General features: G+C 43.7%; 2 protein-coding genes across 2 annotated transcripts in view; both read right to left on the bottom strand.

The window, feature by feature from the left end:
- Positions 1 to 1634, bottom strand: part of kng1 (kininogen 1) — a 35520-nt gene extending 33886 nt beyond the window's left edge. The window contains exon 1 of the mRNA XM_078206482.1: positions 1326 to 1634. Coding sequence (XP_078062608.1) covers positions 1326 to 1553 — 228 coding nt within the window. The 5' untranslated portion in view covers positions 1554 to 1634. The remainder of the gene's footprint in view (positions 1 to 1325) is intronic.
- A 4559-nt stretch (positions 1635 to 6193) lies between these two features.
- On the bottom strand, positions 6194 to 20951 carry LOC144483182 (fetuin-B-like). The gene is made up of 7 exons (XM_078201978.1): positions 20539 to 20951; positions 19179 to 19289; positions 13966 to 14050; positions 12412 to 12563; positions 9598 to 9711; positions 8508 to 8594; positions 6194 to 7640 (listed from the first exon to the last, which is right to left on the bottom strand). The coding sequence occupies exons 1-7, from the start codon at positions 20779 to 20781 to the stop codon at positions 7326 to 7328; spliced, it is 1107 nt and encodes a 368-aa protein (XP_078058104.1). The 5' UTR covers positions 20782 to 20951; the 3' UTR covers positions 6194 to 7325.
- Between the last annotated feature and the right edge of the window lie 218 nt (positions 20952 to 21169).

The following is a 21169-nucleotide window of genomic DNA, read 5'->3' as shown; positions in this document are numbered from 1 at the left end:
CCTCACAATTAACATTCTATAGATAATATTGTCACAATGCTAGCAGAATTACAAGTATGCTGATATATGAATGAGGAACTGGAATAAGCCATTCAGCCTCTTGAGCCTGCCCCGCCGTTCAATAAGATCATGGCTGATCTGACTGTGGCCTCAACTCCACGTTCCACCCACCCTGAGAACCTTTGACTCCATTATTCGTCAATAACCTATCTCACCCCCTGCCTTAAAAATATTCATTGACACTGCCTCCGCCACTGGAAAAGATTTCCAACCCTCTGAGAGAAAAAAATTCTTCTTATCTCTATCTTCAATCGGAGACCTTTTATTTTTAAACTGTGTCACCTAGTTCTAATCTCTCCCACAAGGAGAAAAACTAGAGTCATCAATCTCAACATCAATGGCTCCTTTCATACAGAGTTAAGCATTACCATCCTCTGAGTCTGAATCTTAGCAGCAGAAACACAGTTTTTCACGAGGAGTTCCGAATTCATTTACATTTTAGGCTGGGTCCCTTAGCTTGGTATTCCTGACCCCCTCACCGCCACAACACAAATGACAAAACATTTTTTAGATGAGGTTCTTTGCGTTCTACTCTAATGATTCACCTTCCACTAAATGGGCAGTCACCACTCTGGAGGGAAGTTACAAAAGTGACAGGGGGAGCAGCCTTAGGAAGAATTTTGCGCCAAAGTCCACTCAAGTTGAGTTAAGAAATTGATGTTAATTAAGCAGGGAACCAATAGGCCACAGATGATAGTTGCAGGGTTTATTGCCTGAAGCAGGTCCAGTCATGGTTTCCATGGGCAGTTACTCTTGTGAATCTCCTGTGGATTGCAATTTTCACATCAGAAAACAGTGGGATTTAATCTGATAGTGACCTGGCACTTTTATCTGGTTTCTTTCTTTCCTTCCAGTTCAATAAACGACCAAACTGAAAGTACGTGATGGTATTGTTTAGAACTTATGCTAATTCTAAGGGGATCACTAAACAGTGAATCAGTAACGTAGCATGGTAATGTAGCATGGCATTGCAGTATATTGCGCATCATGTTAGTGAAGTGTGGGGGTGTAATGGTGTGGTATATTGGAGTTCCAATATACTGAGCCAAGTATTAGTTCCTGATCTCAGTTACAGTGTAGTAAATGTGCTGAGCAGAAACTAAGTAATGGGAAGATTTGGGTGGTAAATCTTCTCTCAGTGATAAGTTAAACATACACAGGACACAAATTGTCTTGGAAAAAAGACATTAAAATATCATAAAGCAAAGCTATCATTTGATTTGCATGCAAATATTGCACAACATCAGAGTAAAAGAAGTGCCCACCTGCGCTTCAGCATCGGTGACTCTGTAAAGAGCATATTGATGGCCGCTTTTCTGCTCAGCATTGAACTTACGAAGAGTGAGATCCACAGCAGCTAGAACCTCTGGATTACTACAACTGATGGGATATGCTGAGGAAGACTCAGGTAACTCAGTATCAGTAAGAGGTTCCGATAGTGCATCAACACTTAACAGCTGAATGGTAAAGAGTGCAATGCATAGCAGCTTCATATTGGCCAATGGATGTGCAGAATACAGTCCCTCCAAACAGGTATCAGCACGAAGGAGCGATCAGGGTATTAAACCGCTTTATGTCTGTGATTCATATAAATAGTTAGGAAGGCCTGGCAAAGCTGACCTTCCAGTAAATACTTGAATTTGCTTGTGCAACATTTAAAAAAATATTTGTCCTACCATATTTAAACAAATCAGCTTTCAGCCTAACTGTAGTAAAGAATGGCCTTGCCCTCAAGATAAGAAAACGAATGTTTCAACATCTATGCTATGCTGCCTCCTCATTCCCCTCCCACTGACACACAATGTCACCAAGATTCTGATGAACAGAATCGATGGCAATAACATTTATTGTATGCCTTGCTGGGCACAAGTCGCAAGTATTGAAATGCTATTTTATTGTTATCACATTTCTTTGAAAAGGTTGATTTTTTTTTTTCAAAGTTGCTAAGTAGCTCAACGCACAGACTCCCAAACTGAACATTGTCATGTGATTTCTTCGTCACACTGCCGTCATTCACATGTCATTGAAATAAAAATGTCGTGAAAATTAGTTCCTTGCTTCTATAATCACAATTATGAAGTATTCACAGCAGCATGCAGTAGGGCATAATAATACGTAGGCTTGAGTTGACAAATGTTAGGGAACATGCTCACATTCTTTATCAATTTAATGTTTAAGAGCATGGCACCATAGTGGTTAAGTCACTAGGCTATTATATTACATGTGGATATAGTAAAAGAGGACATAATAAGGAACTTGGCATCCTTGAAAGCGGATCAATTCCCAGGCCTGTATGAAAGTACCCCTGGCTGCTGAGAGAACACAGTAAGAAGTTTAACAACACCAGGTTAAAGTCCAACAGGTTTATTTGGTAGCAAAAGCCACACAAGCTTTGGACTTTAACCTGGTGTTGTTAAACTTCTTACTGTGTTTATCCCAGTCCAACGCCGGCATTTCCACATGCTGAGAGAAGCCAGGGTAAAAATAGCAGAAGCTCTAACCACCATTTTCCACTCCTCTGTCTACAGGAATGGTGCCACAAGAGACTGGAGGTCTGCTAACATCGTACCAATTAGTTTAGCAAGGGAAGACGGGAAGTCCAAGTAATTACAGGTGAAACAGCCTAGCCTCCGTTATATGCAAATCATAGGGAAAATTATGAGAGACTTTATAAATCGTGGATGTGTATACATGGATTTGTTCCGAGAAGTACTAAGTTAATTGGATTTTTTGAGAGTGACAAGAAGGGTTGATGAGGGCAGTACATGTGTTGTAATTGACATGGATTTTAACAAAGCTTTTGATAATGTCCCACATAGCAGACTGGTCAGAATATTTAAAACTCACAGGATTCAGATTAAAGTGGCAACTTGGATCATGGTTGGCCCATTGGCAAGAAACAAAGGTGATAGTCAACAGTTGTTTAGGTGACCGGAAAGCTGTTTGCAGTGGGGATCTGCAGAGCTCAGTTCAAAGTTATTTGCTGTTCCTGGTGGAGATCAATGTTTTAGATTTAAATCATCGGGGCATGATTCAGAGGTTTACCAATGAGATAAGAATTTACCATCTGGTTGATAATGCAGAGGAAAGCTGTAAACCGCAGCAAGGTGTCAATGGGCTGCTCAGGTGGACAGAAAATGGTAAGAAAGCTGCCAATGCCTCTACTTTCACAGGAAGTGAAGGAAACCTGACATGTCCATTACAACTCTCACCAATCTTTACAGATACACCGTAGAAAGCATCCTTTCCGGATGTATCACAGCTTGGTATGGCTCCTGCTCTGACCAAGACCGCAAGAAACTATAAAGGGTTGTGAACAAAGCCCAGTCCATCACACAAACCAACCTCCCATCCATTAACTCCGACTACACTTTCCACTGCCTCAGAAAAGCAGCCAGCATAATCGAGGACCCCACACACCCCGGACATCCTCTCTCCCACCTTCTTCTGTTGGCAAAAAGACGCAAAAGTCTGAGGTCACGTACCAACCGACTCAAGAACAGCTTCTTCCCTGCTGTCATCAGACTTTTGAATGGACCTACCTTATATTAGGCTGATCTTTCCTTGCATCCTAGCTATGACTGTAACACTACATTCTGCACCCTCTCCTTTCCTTCTCCCCTATGTACTCTATGAATGGTATGTTTTGTCTGTATAGTGTGCAAGAAACAATAGTTGGGATTCGCCCAAAACAAAAACGGGTGGGAAAACGGGAGATTTTCCCACCTGTTTTTTGAGCATATTTAGTTTCATGAACCTCCGGCACTCTGTGCGTCACAGAGTGCCTCAGAGCGATTCATGCTGGAAAGTGGGGGACGGGGCCTCATCCCGCTGGGGAGGCCAGCAGCACAGTATTGAGTGGGCCACTGCATATGTGCCAATCTGTTAGTGGGGAGATCGGCAAATGTGCATTGGTGCTTCCCCCTCATCGCCTGCCTCCCGATCGTTAGCCTCCCTGATATTATCCCCGACTCACACCTGATCGCTGGCTACCCTGACCCCCGCCCCCGATCGCTGGCCTGCCCAACTGCCCCCCCCCCCCCCCAAAGTGGGCAGGGACTAGGCATGTTCAACCCGGCGGTGGGGACAGAGGCCATTAAGGCCCCCCTGGTAGGTCAGGGGCAGGGGGTGCCTCTTGGTCCCAACCACCCACTCCTTCCCTCCCCCACTGATCCCATTGCAGAGTGCGCAGCAGGTTCCCCCCACCACCACCACTGGTCAGCCCTTCCCAGCAGGCCCTGCCCTCTGGCCCCACCCCCTTGGCACTGCCTGGTGCGCAGTGGATCATGCCAGGCTGGCACTGCCCAAGAGGCACCCACCAGGATGCCAGGCTGACAGTGCCCAAGAGGCACCTCCTACCCCTGACCTACCAGGGGGGCCTTAATGGCCTCTGTAACCAACGGCCGGGTTGAGCATGCCTAGTCCCTGCTGGTGGGGAGCAATTGTAAACCCCACTGGTGTGAATCTCTCCCTGAATTGGGGAGACACGAGCAGGCCTGGCGATGACTGTCCCGGGCTCACTAATCATATGGAAATTAAGATTTCCATATGGTAATCAGCCCCGCGCTGATTTCCGATGCGGGGCTGATTATGTCAAATAAGACTTGGGAGACTCACGATCAGCCGGACGCCAGTCACGAGTCCCGCTACAGGCCCCCCTACTGATGTCTCCCAGCCCACTACGCTACTTGAGTGATGCAGTGGGCTGGGAGAATCCCAGCCAATACATTTTACTGTGTCCTAATGCATGTGACAATAATAAATCAACTCAAAGATAATGGCTGGAATTCTCCAGCTATTCACGCCCCGTTGTGGCTGCAAGTGAGGACAGAGCCTTTGGTGCTTAGCCGAATCTCTATTCACTGCAGTGGGACTGGAGAATCCTGCTGGCATGAACGGCCCAAAATTCCAGCCAATGGATTTGGAAACAAGGGGAAAAGAGTAAGCAAAGGGGTGCAATCTTCCGACTCTTCACGTCTGCGGGATCCGCTAATCCTGCCGATGACGCAGCCTTCTCGCGTGTTTCCCAGCAGTGTGGGGTGGAATCAATAGGACAGTCCATTGACAGCGGTGGGAGCAGAAGATCCTGTCAATAGCCATTGGCGCACTACCTTCCACTGCTGAGAATAACACAGTGGTGGGGCGAGAGAATTCCAACGTATAACTAGAAAACTGATAAGTTTAGAAGAGTAGAGAAACGTAGGAGTGCAATAGGACAGGCAGACATATGTAAATGCAACGTCTTTATTTATTTAACCAATGATGGCCATGTAGCTTTGTTTTCTGAGAGCAGTGAGAATCAGTTTCTAAGATATTTGGAGTGACAGCACTCTATAAAATCTAATTGATTCAACAGCAACCTCCACCCACTATTCAGTGGGTATGTGTACCTGGGACCCAGCTGTGTCAATATAAGTGTCAATAAACAGTTGAGATAACTGTTAGTTCCAGTTGTGAAAATCTGCATACAGACATCATGATTCAAGTGGTGGGGCAGTGCTACCTTTGGCCTGATCAAGTACACAGGAGCAGAAGGAGGTCACTTTGTTTAAATATAACCAGACGGAAGTCACATCACTTGTTAAAAGGGCTTAAAGGAAACTAGGATCCGAAACCGGATTTAGGCCCAAAATTCCATATAACTCACTTCACGCTGTTTCATATGTAATCCCTACAGTGCAGAAGGAGGCCATTCGCCCTTTCGAGCCTGCACTGACCACAATCCCACCCAGGACCTATCCCCTTAACCCCACACATTTACCCTGCTAATCCTCCTGACACTTTGGGGCAATTTACCATGGCCAATCAAGCTAACCGCACATCTTTGGACTGTGGGAGGAAAGCAGAGCACCCGGAGGAAACCCACGTAGACACGGGGAGAACGTGCAAACTCCACACAGACAGTGACCCGAGGCTGGAATTGAACCGGGTCCCTGGCACTATGAGGCAGCAGTGCTAACCATTGTGCCACCATGCCACCCATAAAGTAACAGCATGTGTACAGGCTGATGCAGTTATTTTTTGAATCATAGAATCTACAGTTTGACGACATTTGGCCCATCGAGCCTGTAGCCACTACAATCCCACCCAGGTCCTATCCCCGTAACCCCACATATTTAACCTCCTAATCTCCTTGACACTAAGGGGCAATTTATCATGGCTGATCCACCAAACCCGCACATCTTTGGACTGTGGGAGGAAACCGGAGCACCCGAAGGAAACCCACATGGACACGGGGAGAATGTGCAGACTCCGCATAGACAGTGACCCAAGCTGGGAATTGAACCGGGTTCCTGGCGCTGTGAGGCAGCAGTGCTAATCACTGTGCCACCGTACTGCCCAGTTGTTGCTCAGCATTCTACCCATCTGTACCTTACTTCCAGGCTGAGGTTAAGAAGGAAAGATTTTCCAGCCATTTATTGAGAATATTGTTAATGAAAATAATTATTAAGTTCTGAGTGCAACGGTTTGATGAGGGGAAGTTTTTTGATTGGACATTTACAAGAAAAATAAACAGGGTTGCAGCACATTTAATTTCAGTTTTTAAGTTTAGTTTTAAGTTTATTTATTCATGTCATTGGCAGACTTACACGACAATGAAGTTATTGTGAAAATCCCCTAGTTGCTACACTCTGGCACCTGTTCGGGTACACTGAGGGAGAATTTAGCATGGCCAATGCACCTAACCAGCGCGTCTTTTGGATTGTGGGTAGAAACCAGAGCACCTGCAGGAAACCCCCACAGACACGGGGAGAACGTGCAAACTTCACACAGATAGTGACCCAAGCCGGGAATTGAACTCGGGGCCCCTGGCGCTGTGAGGCAGCAGTGCTAATTCAAGCAATTCTTTGGGGAAAATGCTCATATATACATATAAAAACCAGTTAATATTTTGTCCCAATGGAAATTCATCTTTAGATTTCTATGAAAACCAAATGTTGCATTTACTGAGAATTCAATGTTGATACTTGCCACTTACTTCAGATTATATTTACCTTGAAATTTATGAGTATGGATAAATTAAAGACAGAAATTCAGAACAATAATGCAGCACCATTTCCGGTACAAAGAATCTACCATGACCATTGTAATTTTTTTGCATTTTCAGCAGGCAGTTTAGCAGCTGGACAAGAAAACTTGGAGTAAAAATTCCCCATTTGGATGAAAAATCATGATCAGCTTATGCCCAAATTTACAATAAATGCTTCGGCCCTGTCAAGTCCCAGGCACTGAAGAAGAAAGCTTGCCCCATTCTTGCTCTCTCTCTATTTCTCCCCATTATTTGGTTTGTATGCTCTCAGAACATATCTGGGTTGACCTGGGCAGGTGTATGGGTGTGGAGGGAGATTTGGGAAGTTGTGATACTGAACAGGTGGGCGTTTGAGAGGTCGACGATAACTGCGTATTTGTTGTTCCTCTGACGACTCTGATGACGAATCGTTCTTCCTTGACAATTTTATCTTCCAGCGTTTGGATTTGGGAACAGATCTCTTGAGCTTGGCTTTAAATATCTGTTCTTTGTCTGGATTGTTTTCCTCATGAGGCTCCACCTGTCCACTTAGTCCTCTGACTGTCACTCCCTGCAGTAACAGTAAAAATCAGCATTTTGAATTTAAAAGTGGCCTCACCTCAGAAAATTATTTTGTTATATAAAGTCATCAGATGACCAGTCACAGTTCTCCTTTCTGCTGATTTTGTTTTAGAATTATTATTGAATTGTTTTAGAATTGTTTTTAATTGTAATTCAGCCCAGTTAGCCATTTAATAATAATTATTTCAAAGTTTCTGCCCTACAAATCTGTAAAAACAAAAACACAAGTGTTCCCTTTCCCATTCAGTGAACTATGGCTGGGATATTTGCATTCCTGCAGCGGACTAATTGAAAGTCCATTGCCCTTTGGCAAAACTGGAAGATCCTGGCAATGGGTGGAGCCACTTAAGGGCATTAATTGGGTCAATGGCGGGCGAGCTTCCCGTCTGGGGCCCAACGCCCTGGCGTAATATTGTGATCAGGTCAGGCGGGCAGGATCCCAGAGGGAATCCCACCCTTGCAAATTTACACTCCCATCCCACCTCAGAACCTGCCAATGAAGAGCATAAAATTGTGGCTCTGGTCTTTCCAGAGGAAGAAGTTTAACAACACCAGGTTAAAGTCCAACAGCTTTATTTGGTAGCAAATGCTTTCCAGAGGACTCAGTGAATAAAAACCAGCAGTGCAGACAAAGCTTCTTCCCTGCTGCCATCAGACTTTTGAATGGACTTACCTCGCATTAAGTTGATCTTTCTTTACACCCTAGCTATGACTGTAACACTACATTCTGCATCCTCTCCTTTCTTTCTCTATGTACGGTATGTTTGTCTGTATAGCGTGCAAGAAACAATACTTTTCACTGTATACTAATACATGTGACAATAATAAATCAAACCAAAAGGTTCCTTGAAACTACCTTTGTTGCATAAATGTCGCAGGTCACCTGAATCACGTCATCAGCAGGACTCTCAGAATCAAAAGATGTTGTACAGAAACCCAAATGCTACAAAGAAAGGAAAATTGTGATGTGTTTTGGAAATAAATTCATTAATGAATGAATTGTGGATTATAAATTGATTCCACTTGTCTATTTATTAGATTGAGTGTACATCAAAACGGCCATGAAATATGCAAGCTCTTTTTAAGTTTCTGATGTGAATGATGTTTGGAAGAGGCAGAACATTAAAAGTGGAGACCACCACATATGGAGACAGAGAGGATACATGTTTGATAGGATCGAGTCACTTTGACTCAACTGACATATCTGCTACAGGTACTTACAAAACATCAATAACAGAAGCTCACTACCTCTACTAACAAAGCTACACCTTTTCCTCTCCATCCTTCCAAAACACTGAGTACCTATGGATATTTTATTCCTAGACCTGGTCTCCTTGTAACCATGTCTCAGTAATTACCACAAAATCAAACTGCTCTGTCTCCATTTCCAAATGCTAAGCACATTCAGATAAAAAGCCTTGATACCATGGTGTAATATGACATTTCACGTTCTGTCCCTTCTTTTCATTCTCTGGTAACAATTAGCCTCATCATTAACCTGTACTCCTACCTTCTTACACTTTCATTTTTTTAAAATTCCATGCAACTGGAATGCTCTCCCCTATAGCCCTAGTTATTTAATTTGCCAGGTCACTGGTCCCAGAATGATTCAAGTGGAGCCCATCCCAGCAGAGCAGCTCCCTCTTTCCCCAGTACTGGTGCCAATGTCCCGTGAACTCAAACCCTTTTCTCCCACGCCAATCTTGGAATCACACATTTACCTCCTTAATCTTATTAACCCTATGCCAATGAGCTCCTGGTTCAGATCATAATCCAGAGATTATTGCCTTTGTGGTTCTGCTTTTTAATTTAGCACCGAGCTCCTATTATTCCCTATGCAGAACCTCTTTCTCATTCTACCTGTATCAATGGTACCTACTGGCCTGTTTCTGTGTGTTACACTCAATCTAATTCTAAGTACAAAGCTAATGTTCAGCAATACTTACTGCAAATTCATGAGATTTTGGAACACAGGCTGACAGCACTACTGTGAAGTCATCTTTGAAGCAATTTGTTTCCTGGATAATGAATTCCACTAACACCCTCTGGTCTGTTACCGACTGAAATACATAGAAATATAGAAGCATAGAAAATAGAAGCAGAAGTAGGCCATTCGGCCCTTTGAGCTTGCTCAGCTATTTATTTTGATCATGGCAGATCATCAAAATCGATATCCTGATCCCGCCTTCCCCCCATATCCCTTAATCCCTTTAACCCCGGATACATGGCAAATTGTTTCTTTCTTTAATGGTATGTTGTCTACCCTCTCCTCTCCTAGGCATACCTACAAGCATCTGATAGCCAAGTTAAGAATAACAAACTCAATCGCGAATGAAAACCCAAGGATAATTGTAACCCAAGATAAGGATATTGCATTTGATCTTAGATCCATCTTAATGCCATACATTAACAAGTTAACTACAGGGAGTTTTGGGGGCCCATATTGTCTGACCATCAGGAATCATGCTAACCAAGTAGAGGGGGCAGGAAATTAGGCAACTCTTCCCACGCACTATGGAAGATTGTGGGAACTAAAATGGGGAAGGAACGCATCAAGCGCCAAGTTGTTCTTTGCGAGATACTACTGTGATACCTGATGCCACAAAATATCATTTAAAAACTGACCTGTGAACTTTGTGGAGTAGCTGCAAGTGGTTCCTTTCACTGGTTATGCTGCCCTATGCCAAGAACAAATGGACATGTGCAGCACCATATACAGTCAAATAAGTGGCACTTCAAAGTTCTGTAGGAGTCCTATTAATGGATTAAGACCCCAATTTTTATGGGTTGAGAGACTTGTGTGTTTCCCAGTCGTTCCAGAGTCACTCAACCAAAGTATCGTAGTGTCAGAACAATAAGCCCCCACACTACAACTTTCATCAGGTTCATTGCCCAGAAGTGAAGATGAAAACCAGCCCTTGTTTTTCTATGTCATCATGATGCTGTCTTTATGAAATACTCAGTAAGCTTTCACATAATTTTGCTAAAATGCCGACTAAAAACACCTTGATCAAATTGTTACAAATAAAGAAATGGTTCCCTCCATTGCAGAGGCAGTGGAGAGCAGAAGCTCTGCACCATGCCTCCTGGCAAGTCCTCCGCTTTTACCGTGTCACGAGGTTGCCTGCCAGATCATCCAATGCACCTCAGTGTGGATGCCCGTCAACGCTATGCTGTAGGCCCCCTCATTAAGATCCTTGTCTGAGTTCTCTGCCCCTGAATTTGGCTGTGGTCTTGCCCCCCCACTCAGCTGCACACAAACCATCCTTTAGCCTGACAAGGCTGCACCCCACTCACCCCTGCATGACTCACCATGATCCTAACCCTATATAAGAAATCATAGAAATCATAGAAACCCTACAGTGCAGAAAGAGGCCATTTGGCCCATCAAGTCTGCACCAGCCACAATCCCACCCAGGCCCTACCCCCCAGGCTCTAATGGGCTAAAGACTCGCAGTGCCAGTTTCTGAGCTGGTGGTTGCAAGTGTCAGAGCAAGTGTCGGTGCCTCTTCATCAGCACTCTACTGATGTTTGCTCTCTCTCTCTCTCTCCCACTTGGGCTGCTGTGCCTGGATATGTGGCAGTTCTTGGCTGTCTGAAAGCCGGAACTCAGAAGGGAATGTAGGAGTAACGAACAGGGTCACAACATTATTCATCATGCCGGATAAGGGAAGGCAAAGGTGTAGTGGTATTGTCATTGGTCTAGTAATCCAGAGATGCAGGGTAATGCTCTGCGGGACCAGGGTTTGAATCCCACCATGGCAGATGCTGAAATTTGAATTCAATAAAAATCTGGAGATGAAAGTTTAATGATGACCATGAAGCCATTGTTGATTGTCACAAAAACCCATCTGGTTCAGGGAAGGAAATCTGCCGTCCTTACCTGATTTGGCCTACATGTGACTCCAGACCACAGCAATGTGGTTGGCTCTTAAATGCACCTCTGAAATGGCCTAGCAAGCCACTCAGTTCAGGGCAATTGGGGATGGGTAATAAATGTTGGCCCCTCCACATCCTAGGAAAGAATTAAACAAAGATAGCAGGATGAAGGCAATATGGGAGTTGAGAAGAGGCATAATGCTGGAGCATACGATCATTCTCAATGTTCCCAGCAATGTCAGATAACCTGGGCTCTGTTAACATCATGATGCTGAGAGCCACGACTGTTATGGAACTTAGAGAATTCGTGTTCCCCTCAAATCTACTACCTACCTGAATCAGAACCAAGGTGGACAGATCATGAATCGCAACCCTCACAGCCAAAAAATGGGGCACATAAATTTCTAGCACTGGATGTTTCCAAAACCAAATTAGATGGGTACATGAGAAAAAGGGGAATAACAATATACGCTGGATGGCTGAAATTAGGTAGATGGGATGAGAGTGGTTGTGTGTACAATATAAATGCTGGCGCAAGTGCCATGTTCTGTGCAGTACATTACATGTGGTTCTTTGTCACGGTAGCAAATAATTACGATGTATAACAGAACTAAACTGCTCTAATGGGCTAAATGCTGAGGGATGGCTTACCTCTTCTAAAAAGCAAATGGCAGCAATGTCTTGTGAACTCACGTACCACATCTAAAAATTGTTATTATTGCACGAAAGGGCCAAAGTCTGATTAACGACAAGCTATACACAGCCTTCTTTCAAGCAATTCTGAATGTCGTTACAAAATGAATCAGGACATGTCATTTTAAGAGCTTGAAGATAATTAGGCTTTCTCTGCTACACCACTTGATTATGGAAACAAAACCTACCTTCTTTAAAACCTTTGTGATATTAAAAAGTGAAAAATAATTGGTATCATTGCTCTCGCTGTTATATTTTTGAATAGCAACTTGGACAGCACGATCTATATCTCTATTGTTTAATGGTCTTGTGAACAAGCATCCTTGGCATGGACTTTCCACTGAAACAAAGCACAAAAACACGTTTATGGTGCACGTCATGTTTAAAGCAGGGGCAGCTCAAAACAAAATGTTCCAAAGCGTCAAAGTTCAAAATTCCAGCACAATTCCAAAACCTCAGGTCTGCCCCAAGGTCTGGACCCTTCTGACTTCCAACATGAATATTTCAGAGTTTTCTACAACTGAATTATGGTCTCTGGCATCAGAGTAGGTAGGGCGAAGGTTAGAGAGTTCTGCCATCAGGAATTTCCTCAGCTGAAGGGTCTAAAGTTTATTATTTATTAGTGTAACAAATAGGCATACATTAACACTGCAATGATGTTACTGTGAAAATCCCCTAGTCACCACATTCCCTGCATCTGTTCAGGGACACTGAGGGAGAATTCAGCACGGCCAATGCACCCAACCAGCATGTCTTTCGGACTGTGGGAGGAAACCGGAGCATCCGGAGAAAACCCACTCAGACACGGGGAGAATGTGCAAACTCCACACAGACAGTGACCCAAGCCGGGAATTGAACCTGGGTCCCTGGCACTGTGAGGCAGCACTGCTAACCACTGTGCCACCATGGCATCCTGTGCCACCGTGCCGCTCACAGTATGGCACTTAAGCACCCACTATGTAAGTCACTTCCATGCTGGCTCAGGCCTAACCTCAATCATAGAAAATAGGAACAGGAGTAGGCCATTTGGCCCTTCGAGTCTGTTCCCCCATTCAATAAATCATGGCTGATCATCTATCTCAACACCATATTCCCACACTCTGCTCATACCACTTGACGCCTTCTTAAATATGTTCAGTGACTTGGCCTCCACACCCTTCTGTGGTAGAGAATTCCACAGGTTCACCACCCGCTGAGTGAAGACATTTCTCCACATCTAAATGGCCTACTCCGTATCCTGAGACTGTGACCCTCCCTCCATTTGTTCTAATTGTGTCCATACTGGCAGGGTTTCTGCAGATAGTGTTCAAATTAAATGAATTCTGTTACTCACAATGGATCAAATTCTTGAGAATTTTCAGTGTCAAGAGATTTTTGCAAATCTTTTTGCTCATTGGAAGATCAAATGGAATTGTGTATTAATGTAATCATGTATTACAATCCACCTTGTCATTTTTTTTAAACCAAACAATAGCTTGCCAAACACTCAAAAGCAACTTTGAGAGTGTTCCTAGATAATCCTTGGATCCTTTCAACTAACTGAACAAATTTCAATCCAGTCGGTGTTTCCTGGATTGCAGCTCAGGGCCCCAGAATGAAAAGTCAAGGACTGATGGCTCCCAATTCACTCTCCCGTTGCCATGATCTGAACCTTTTCAATTAGCCTCGAGTCCTGTAATTCACTGAGAATTATCTGCTCACATCTATTTGAAACTAATGCGATGTTCATGAAGTTTTCGTACCTGGATATTCAGAACACTGATAATCCTTCACTTTCTGGAAACCTTTTGAAATGCGAATGATGATTTTACATTCACCAACTATTTTCTAATGATAGTACATAAAGCATAATATTGGATTAGTGACAGTACAGTCCAGTGCAAACAAATCATCTGCTAGATTGTATCATAATTGGGTGATAATCAAAAAACTGGAGTATCTGCAGTGATCTAAACTCAGCCTTGATGACCACTTCATGCATATGTCAATAACCATCTTGTTTAACCTCTAGTCCCCGCACACTCAAATAACTAATTTTAATAATCCCATCACCTTCAATACAAAAACCAGTTTGATAACTTCGACACTAAGGCTACCGCAACCTTTCTAATCGCCATACCTATACTACTGCATAGTCATAGAATAGAATTTCATAGAATCCCTACAGGAGGCTGTTCGGCCCATCAAATCTGTACCGACCACAATGCCACCCGTGCCCTATTCCCGTAACCCCACACATTTATCCTGTTAATCCCCCTGACACTAAGGGATACTTGGGCGGCACGGTGGCACAGTGGTTAGCACTGCTGCCTCACAGCACCAGGGGCCAGGGTTTGATTCCCAGCTTGGGTCACTGTCTGTGCAGAGTCTGCATGTTGTCTCTGTGGGTTTCCTCTGGGTGTTCCGGTTTCTTCCCACAGTCTTAAAAGACGTGCTGGCTAGGTACATTTACCCGAACAGGCGCCGGAGTGTGGCGACTAGGAGAATTTCACATTAACTTCATTGCAGTGTAATGTAAGCCTTACGTGTGCCTAATAAATAGATAAACTTTTATTTACTTTATTTATAAATAAAAGCAATTTAGCATGGCCAATCATCATATCTTTGGACTGTGGGAGGGAACCCACACTGACAGGGGGAGCATGTGCAAACTCCACACTGGTAGTCACCCGAGGCTGGAATTGAACCTGGGTCCCTGGTGCAATGCTACCCACTGTGCCACTGTGTTGTCCAATAATTTTCGCAGTACTACTTCTAATTGCATGTCCTACAACTATCTTTAATGAATCAAGAGTTACTCGATGAGGCTTCGGAATAAAAGGTTTTATTGCTAAAGCAATGATGAACTATATATACAATTGTGGTCCAACCAAATAGCGATCTGACTGTACACTACCCCTTCCTGGCTCCAACTGCCAATCCTTCCCAACCCGAGATACACAACCTTGCATTGAGTTGACACAGCGTCCCGCCTCAACACTTCATTGGGTCCAGTCAGACCAGGTGGCCTTCAGGAAAAGCCCCCTTAAAGGGGCCACACTACCACACTCCTTCCCTCCCTAACTCCTGAAATCACATAAGGAGAAAACAATAAAGAACATCATTATCACAAGCAGAAAATTACACAAAAGACGTCAGGGATAACCCCAATGACAACTTGTCGTAAGTTTTGTTGGTCCGGCAACTTCTGAACTCTTGCAAAACATCTCAACTCAAGCTAGGTTCGTATGAATATAAAAAATCAGGTTGGCTGAGGTGAATGACAAAGTCATCAACCCAGGGTCTCGATCATCCTCGGCAGCTGCTGTATTCCCCATTACTGAAACAATTTGGTGTTCCGGTTCCACATTAACCACTGGGATCCCTGCTCCCCATCCAGGCAAATCTATATGTACTGCTGGAGTCCCTATTGTTCCCGTGTATCAAGCACTGCTCTCCTCCTTAGGTGATCCACATGTTTCTCAATGCGACACCCTTGTATCTCTACAATATAGAGACCGGAATTGTCCATTCCATGATCATACCAGCCACCCATGCTGGTCCTACTGCGAAATTTCTGACCATGACTAAATCCTCATCTTGGAAGACTCTGTCATTCTTCCTTGAGTCATGATTCTCTTTCTGACAAGCCTCGCCTCCAGCCTCCCCACCAAATTTGGAAATATCATATCCCACCATGTCCTTAGATGACGTCCCATCAGCAGCTCAGCTGGAGTGATTCCTGTGGTCATATTCGGTGTGGTGTTGTAGGACAACAAAAAGCTGGTGACCCTTAAAGATGGAGGCCTACTTACTTGTTTCTTCATTAAGGCTTTGAAAGTTTGCATGGCATGTTCCATGAACACATTTGATGCTGGGTGGTAAGGTGTTGACATAATATGGTGAATGTCAATGTCATTCGATTTTAGAAACTTCTGAAATTCCTCCGCTGTGAGAAATGTACCACTGTCTTCTGCTATGACCTCTGAGAGCCCGTGAATGACAAAAGATGTTTCTCAGTTTACCAATGGTGACAGTGGCCATCGTGGACTTCATCAATGGACACCCGGACACTTTGAGTGAAACATATGGCCGGTAAAAAGTCCCACAAAGTCGATGTGTATTCTTGCCCAGGGTCTGCCTGGCCACTCTCAAGGAGAGTTTTAACGACACCAGGTTAAAGTCCAACAGGTTTATTTGGTAGCAAATGCAAATGCATAACAAAGATGGCATTTGCTACCAAATAAACCTGTTGGACTTTAACCTGGTGTTGTTAAAACTCTTACTGTGTCTACCCCAGTCCGACGCCGGCATCTCCACATCATCACTCTCAAGGATGCAGATTAGCCGGCAGTGGCAGAACTTGTCGAGCTCGGCAACTGGGCACGAACTAACCATCCTTTCTATTTCTGTATCAAGGCCTGGCCACCACACACAACTTCTGGCTAGTGCTTTCATTCTGTGTAAACCCTGATGTGAGTCATGCAGCTCTTGCAACAATAGCCATCTTCCTTGGGACAAGACTATAACCCTAGTCAACCCCACACAACAACACCACATTTTCACAAGTTATCTCCATCTCCTTTGTTGGTTGGGCTTTCACAACTCTGAGTTCTCATATCACTACCCTTACAATACCATTTATTTAACCTTCAATAATAATGGTCTCTTTCTGTCCAGTAAGAAGTCTCACAACACCAGGTTAAAGTCGAACAGGTTTATTTGGTAACACTAAGTCTAACAGGTTTATCTGGTAGCACTTTGGTAGTCCAACAGGTTTATTTGGTGCTACCAAATAAACCTGTTGGACTTTAACCTGGTGTTGTGAGACTTCTTACTGTGCTTACCCCAGTTCAACGCCGGCATCTCCACATCATCTCTTTCTGTCCACATCCTTATGTGCTTCGCTAAGACCAACAAGGTCTCGAACATATGCAGTGCCAGCACTATTCACTGCGGAACCGGCAGTGATGCCACTGTCTGTGGCAAGGGCAACCTGCTGAATGCATCCACATTTGATATCTGTGTTCCTGGGCGATACTGTGACGTATAATTGTACATGGCCAATAAGAGAGACCCACTCTGCACTCTTGCCAAAGCTATTGACGGCACTGGCTTATCTTCTCTGAATAAGCCCACAATGGCTTGTGGTCTGAAACTATTGTAAAATGCTGACCATAAATGTACTGATGGAACTTTTTGACTGCATATGTGACTGCCAAGCATTCCTTATCGATTTAGGAATATTTACTTTCCGCTTCAGACAACATCCTTGAGGCAAAGTCATTTGGCCTTTCTGCTCCATCAGGCATACCGTGGGACAAAACTGCTCCCACTCCATTTGGTGAAGCATCGCAAGTTACCATCAAGAGCTTGGTTGGATTGTAGTGTTCCAATAATGCCGACGACTGCAGAACCTGTTTGATTTTCGTGAATGCCGCTTTCTGGTCTTCTCTCCACCTCCAACGTTAATGTTCCTTTAACAATTGGTAGAGTGGGGCTAAGATGGTCGGTATATTTTGTAGAAACCTACCATCATACTTTACCTTTCCAAGAAATGCTTTTAATTCAGAGATGTTTGTTGGCTGTGGAACCACTTTTATGGCTTTTACTTTGTCTTGCAAAAGATGCAAACATTTTGTATCCACCCTGGAACCTAAATAGATAACTTTGTCTGCTTGGAAGGTGCATTTCTCCCATTTAAGCCAAACCAATGCTCCTTTAGATCACTTCAAAACTTCCTCCAAGTTTGCTCTGCGGTCTTCAGGTGTGGCTCCTGTAATTAAATTGTCATTGAGATAAACCGCTACATTTGGGATGCCTTGTAATAGACTCTTTCCATTGTACGTTGGAAAATGGCACAGGCTGATGAGACTCCAAAAGGCAGGTGTACATATTGGTATAAACTCTTGTGAGTCAAGGTTATCTCTACAGGAGACACTTTACACACTTGAACCTGGTTCAAGGTAAATGGTTCGGGTTCTTTGTTGGGATCCTCATCCAGTTTCTTCACAGGAGTTAAGGTAACTGTTGTGCGGTTTTATTGCACATTCTGTCCTGACCCTCCTCCCCCAGCCAATAACCATGCTTACAGCACCATTCCTGGCGCCTACCTGCCCCTGCCCACCAACCCTTGCAATTTTGCCAGCAGCAGAGGAGATGTCGGGCAGGCCACTTGTCCATGGGCCAATTCAAATCCTTAAATAGCCACGAATAGCATGAAGGTCTGCCCTACGATTCTACAACTAGTCCAATAATGCTTCTATTTACACTGCAACCACTAGTCCCATAACAATCACGCCTATACCACAAGGAGCCTAAGAACGTACTGTAGTACGCTATTACAACTAACACAATGAACCTCACAACTCTACAATTACAACCAGTCTATGAGCCCTCACATCGATGTTATAACCACTACCCCGATGACCCTCACATGTACACTACCAGTCCAATAACTTCACATCCTGCTACAATTAGCAAGGTAGCCCTTATAAAACCATAAGATGTAGGAGTAGTGTTAGGCCATTCGGCCCGTCGAGTCTGCTCCACCATTGAATCATGGCTGATAATTTTCTCAACCCCATTCTCCTGCTTATTCCCCATAACCCTTGATCCCTTTACCAATCAAGGACATATCTATCTCTGTCTTAAATACACTCAGTGACCTATATCTAATATCTAGACTGTGTCAAGGGGTTCATATTTCTTAAATGTAAGAAGTAAAGAGAACTCAAAATACTGTACTTGTGAAATAAAATAAAAGTCTGCAGGAAATACATATCTTTAATCTTTAATAAGAAAAGACAGATTATCGACATTCAGCAAAATAGAAATCTTCCTCAGATCGAGGTAGCCTTTATTTCTAAAGCTGTTCGAAAAAAAATAATAACCAGCCTGATTGTGAGAGATCTTTGAAAGCTTTATTATTCAGTAAGAATGTGAGAGAAGAGAATATAATTCATTAGCTCTTTACCATCAAGTGAAATGGTAGAATTTCACAATTTTTCAAAGGCTTGGGGCTTCTGACATGACATCTGGTTTCAAAAACCTCAAACTCCAGATAATAGCTGATCTCATTTGGTTCCTGAAATTGAAAGAAATAGACTGAACCAGAGCTTTTGACGTTCAATTTCCTTCCTATTATTCACCTTACTGTGCTACATATGGGTTCATATTTGAAGGTTTCGACCTTGATTCTGGTATTTTTGACTCCGGGTCAGAGGTTGTGGGTTCAAGTCAGACCTGCTCTATAGGCCTGAGCCCAAAGCTACTCTGTCATTGAGTGCTTATTTTGAGGAAGTGCAGATTCTGTCACAGATGCCATCTTCCAATGAATGTTAAACCAAGAGCTTACCTCTCCTCTCAAGGGGAACACAAATGATCTCATGACATGATTCAAAGTGGAACAGGAAAGTTCTCCCTTATGCATGGTCAATAATCATCCCTCAAGTAACATCATTAAAACTGTTCATCTGTGTTGTGCATCAAAACTATACAGTCAACAAGTGTTGGTTCCATGAACAATGCTGTATGGCACATGGGAGGCTGCAGCTGCAGTGGGAATGCTGTCATCTTGACTCATTGTTTGAGGCACTTCCTTGGCTTAAAAGCACAAAGGAGAACGTGGATAGCAGCTCCAAGATTACTCCTGCTCAGAACAGTGGGAATATTGAGGCCAAGTCTCATAGGACCCCTGGCTCGCCTGCCAGTCTTTCATTGCCCATTCCAAAAAGGTAGCTGGGCCAGGTGTCCCCAGCTAGCATCAAGGTTCAGCAGTCTGAAGCCCGGCCTTCCCTAGCTAGCGATCCCTGTGACGTCGAGGGTAAGGGTCACCATCATCTAGAAAGCCACAGACAACACTGTGCATACTCTGATGTGGGACTTCAGTTGGTGCTGCAACAGGTGACACAGCTCAGTACTAGCAACCCTCATGAAGTGGAGGAGATTCCCCCACTGCTCCTCAGTCAAGTTTAGGTAAGAAAAGATTCCTAAATACTGATAGTCTGCAGGGGCCTCACACGCTTTCCCTTCCTGATTAAAACTCAAGAAATACTTTTCATCCAGCTGACTGAGGTAAGTTTCAAACACACAGTCCTGATCCCCCTGTGTTAACCTTCAAAACATTTGTTAGCTCCACACCAAGGCACACTCCCATTGGAGTTTGAACCAGGGAAGAACAGCAAATGTTTTGTGAATAACTCACATTTTTACAAGGAATCCAAGTCCACCATACGTGCTTCTGTGCCCTCCTAACACGGGCTGTGGAAAAACATCTCAGCAAGATTTCCATAAACACAGGTTTATTTTCTCCCTTTTGTAAATCTTCAACCCACCTGTTTCTCCTGTGCATTCCTCAGCCTGTTCAATTTGTACTTGAATCCCTTTCTTCGAACATTATTGATGTAATGAACGGCGAGGTCTGCAGCTTTCACCACTCCCACCGCGTCACAAGGAATTGTAGAAAAGGTGACAATTTGCCGATAAGAAAGAGCAGGCGAGTGGAAGGGCTGAATGCAGGCTACTAATACGACTAACCAATTCATGATGCTTAGGAACTGATGAGCATCGCTGTGCATTCAACTCCAAGGAGAAAAAACACAGACAGGGTAGAAAATTATGCAGGCAGAATCAATAATGGCCTTTTGCAGCCAGGGACAGTGGGAGATTATTTCACATATAACTGGAAGCCTGCAGTAAAATATAGATATTTGTCTAGACCTCCCCAAAAACAAAATGAACGCTAGTGTATTTGTTTTTGCAGGGTTCATTCAGACCAGTAAAGTTAATTTTTTAAAATCCAGTAGCGATTGTGAAATCCAGCTGAACCTGACCCAGATAAAGATCATTCTCGAAAATGTTGTTGTTGACAATTCTTGCAGAATCTGGAGATAACATGACAGTACAAGTTCATTAATAATAGTGAATAATAATCTTGTGCCAGACTGTATAATAGTCTCATATCAG

This window comes from Mustelus asterias, chromosome 3 (genome assembly GCF_964213995.1).
Source record: "Mustelus asterias chromosome 3, sMusAst1.hap1.1, whole genome shotgun sequence".
Taxonomy (NCBI): Eukaryota; Metazoa; Chordata; class Chondrichthyes; order Carcharhiniformes; family Triakidae; genus Mustelus; species Mustelus asterias.
This window is presented reverse-complemented; position numbering and strand designations above follow the sequence as displayed.

Bases quoted from the DNA above. Each gene is read 5' to 3' on its own strand.
- LOC144483182 (XM_078201978.1), bottom strand. From the start codon at position 20,781: ATGCACAGCGATGCTCATCAGTTCCTAAGCATCATGAATTGGTTAGTC. The intron at 9,712-12,411 runs GTAGGTTTTGTT...TATGTATTTCAG, and splicing joins TCACAAAGGTTTTAAAGAAG to TCGGTAACAGACCAGAGGGT. The intron at 7,641-8,507 runs GTAGTTTCAAGG...CTGTTACTGCAG, and splicing joins GCGACATTTATGCAACAAAG to GGAGTGACAGTCAGAGGACT.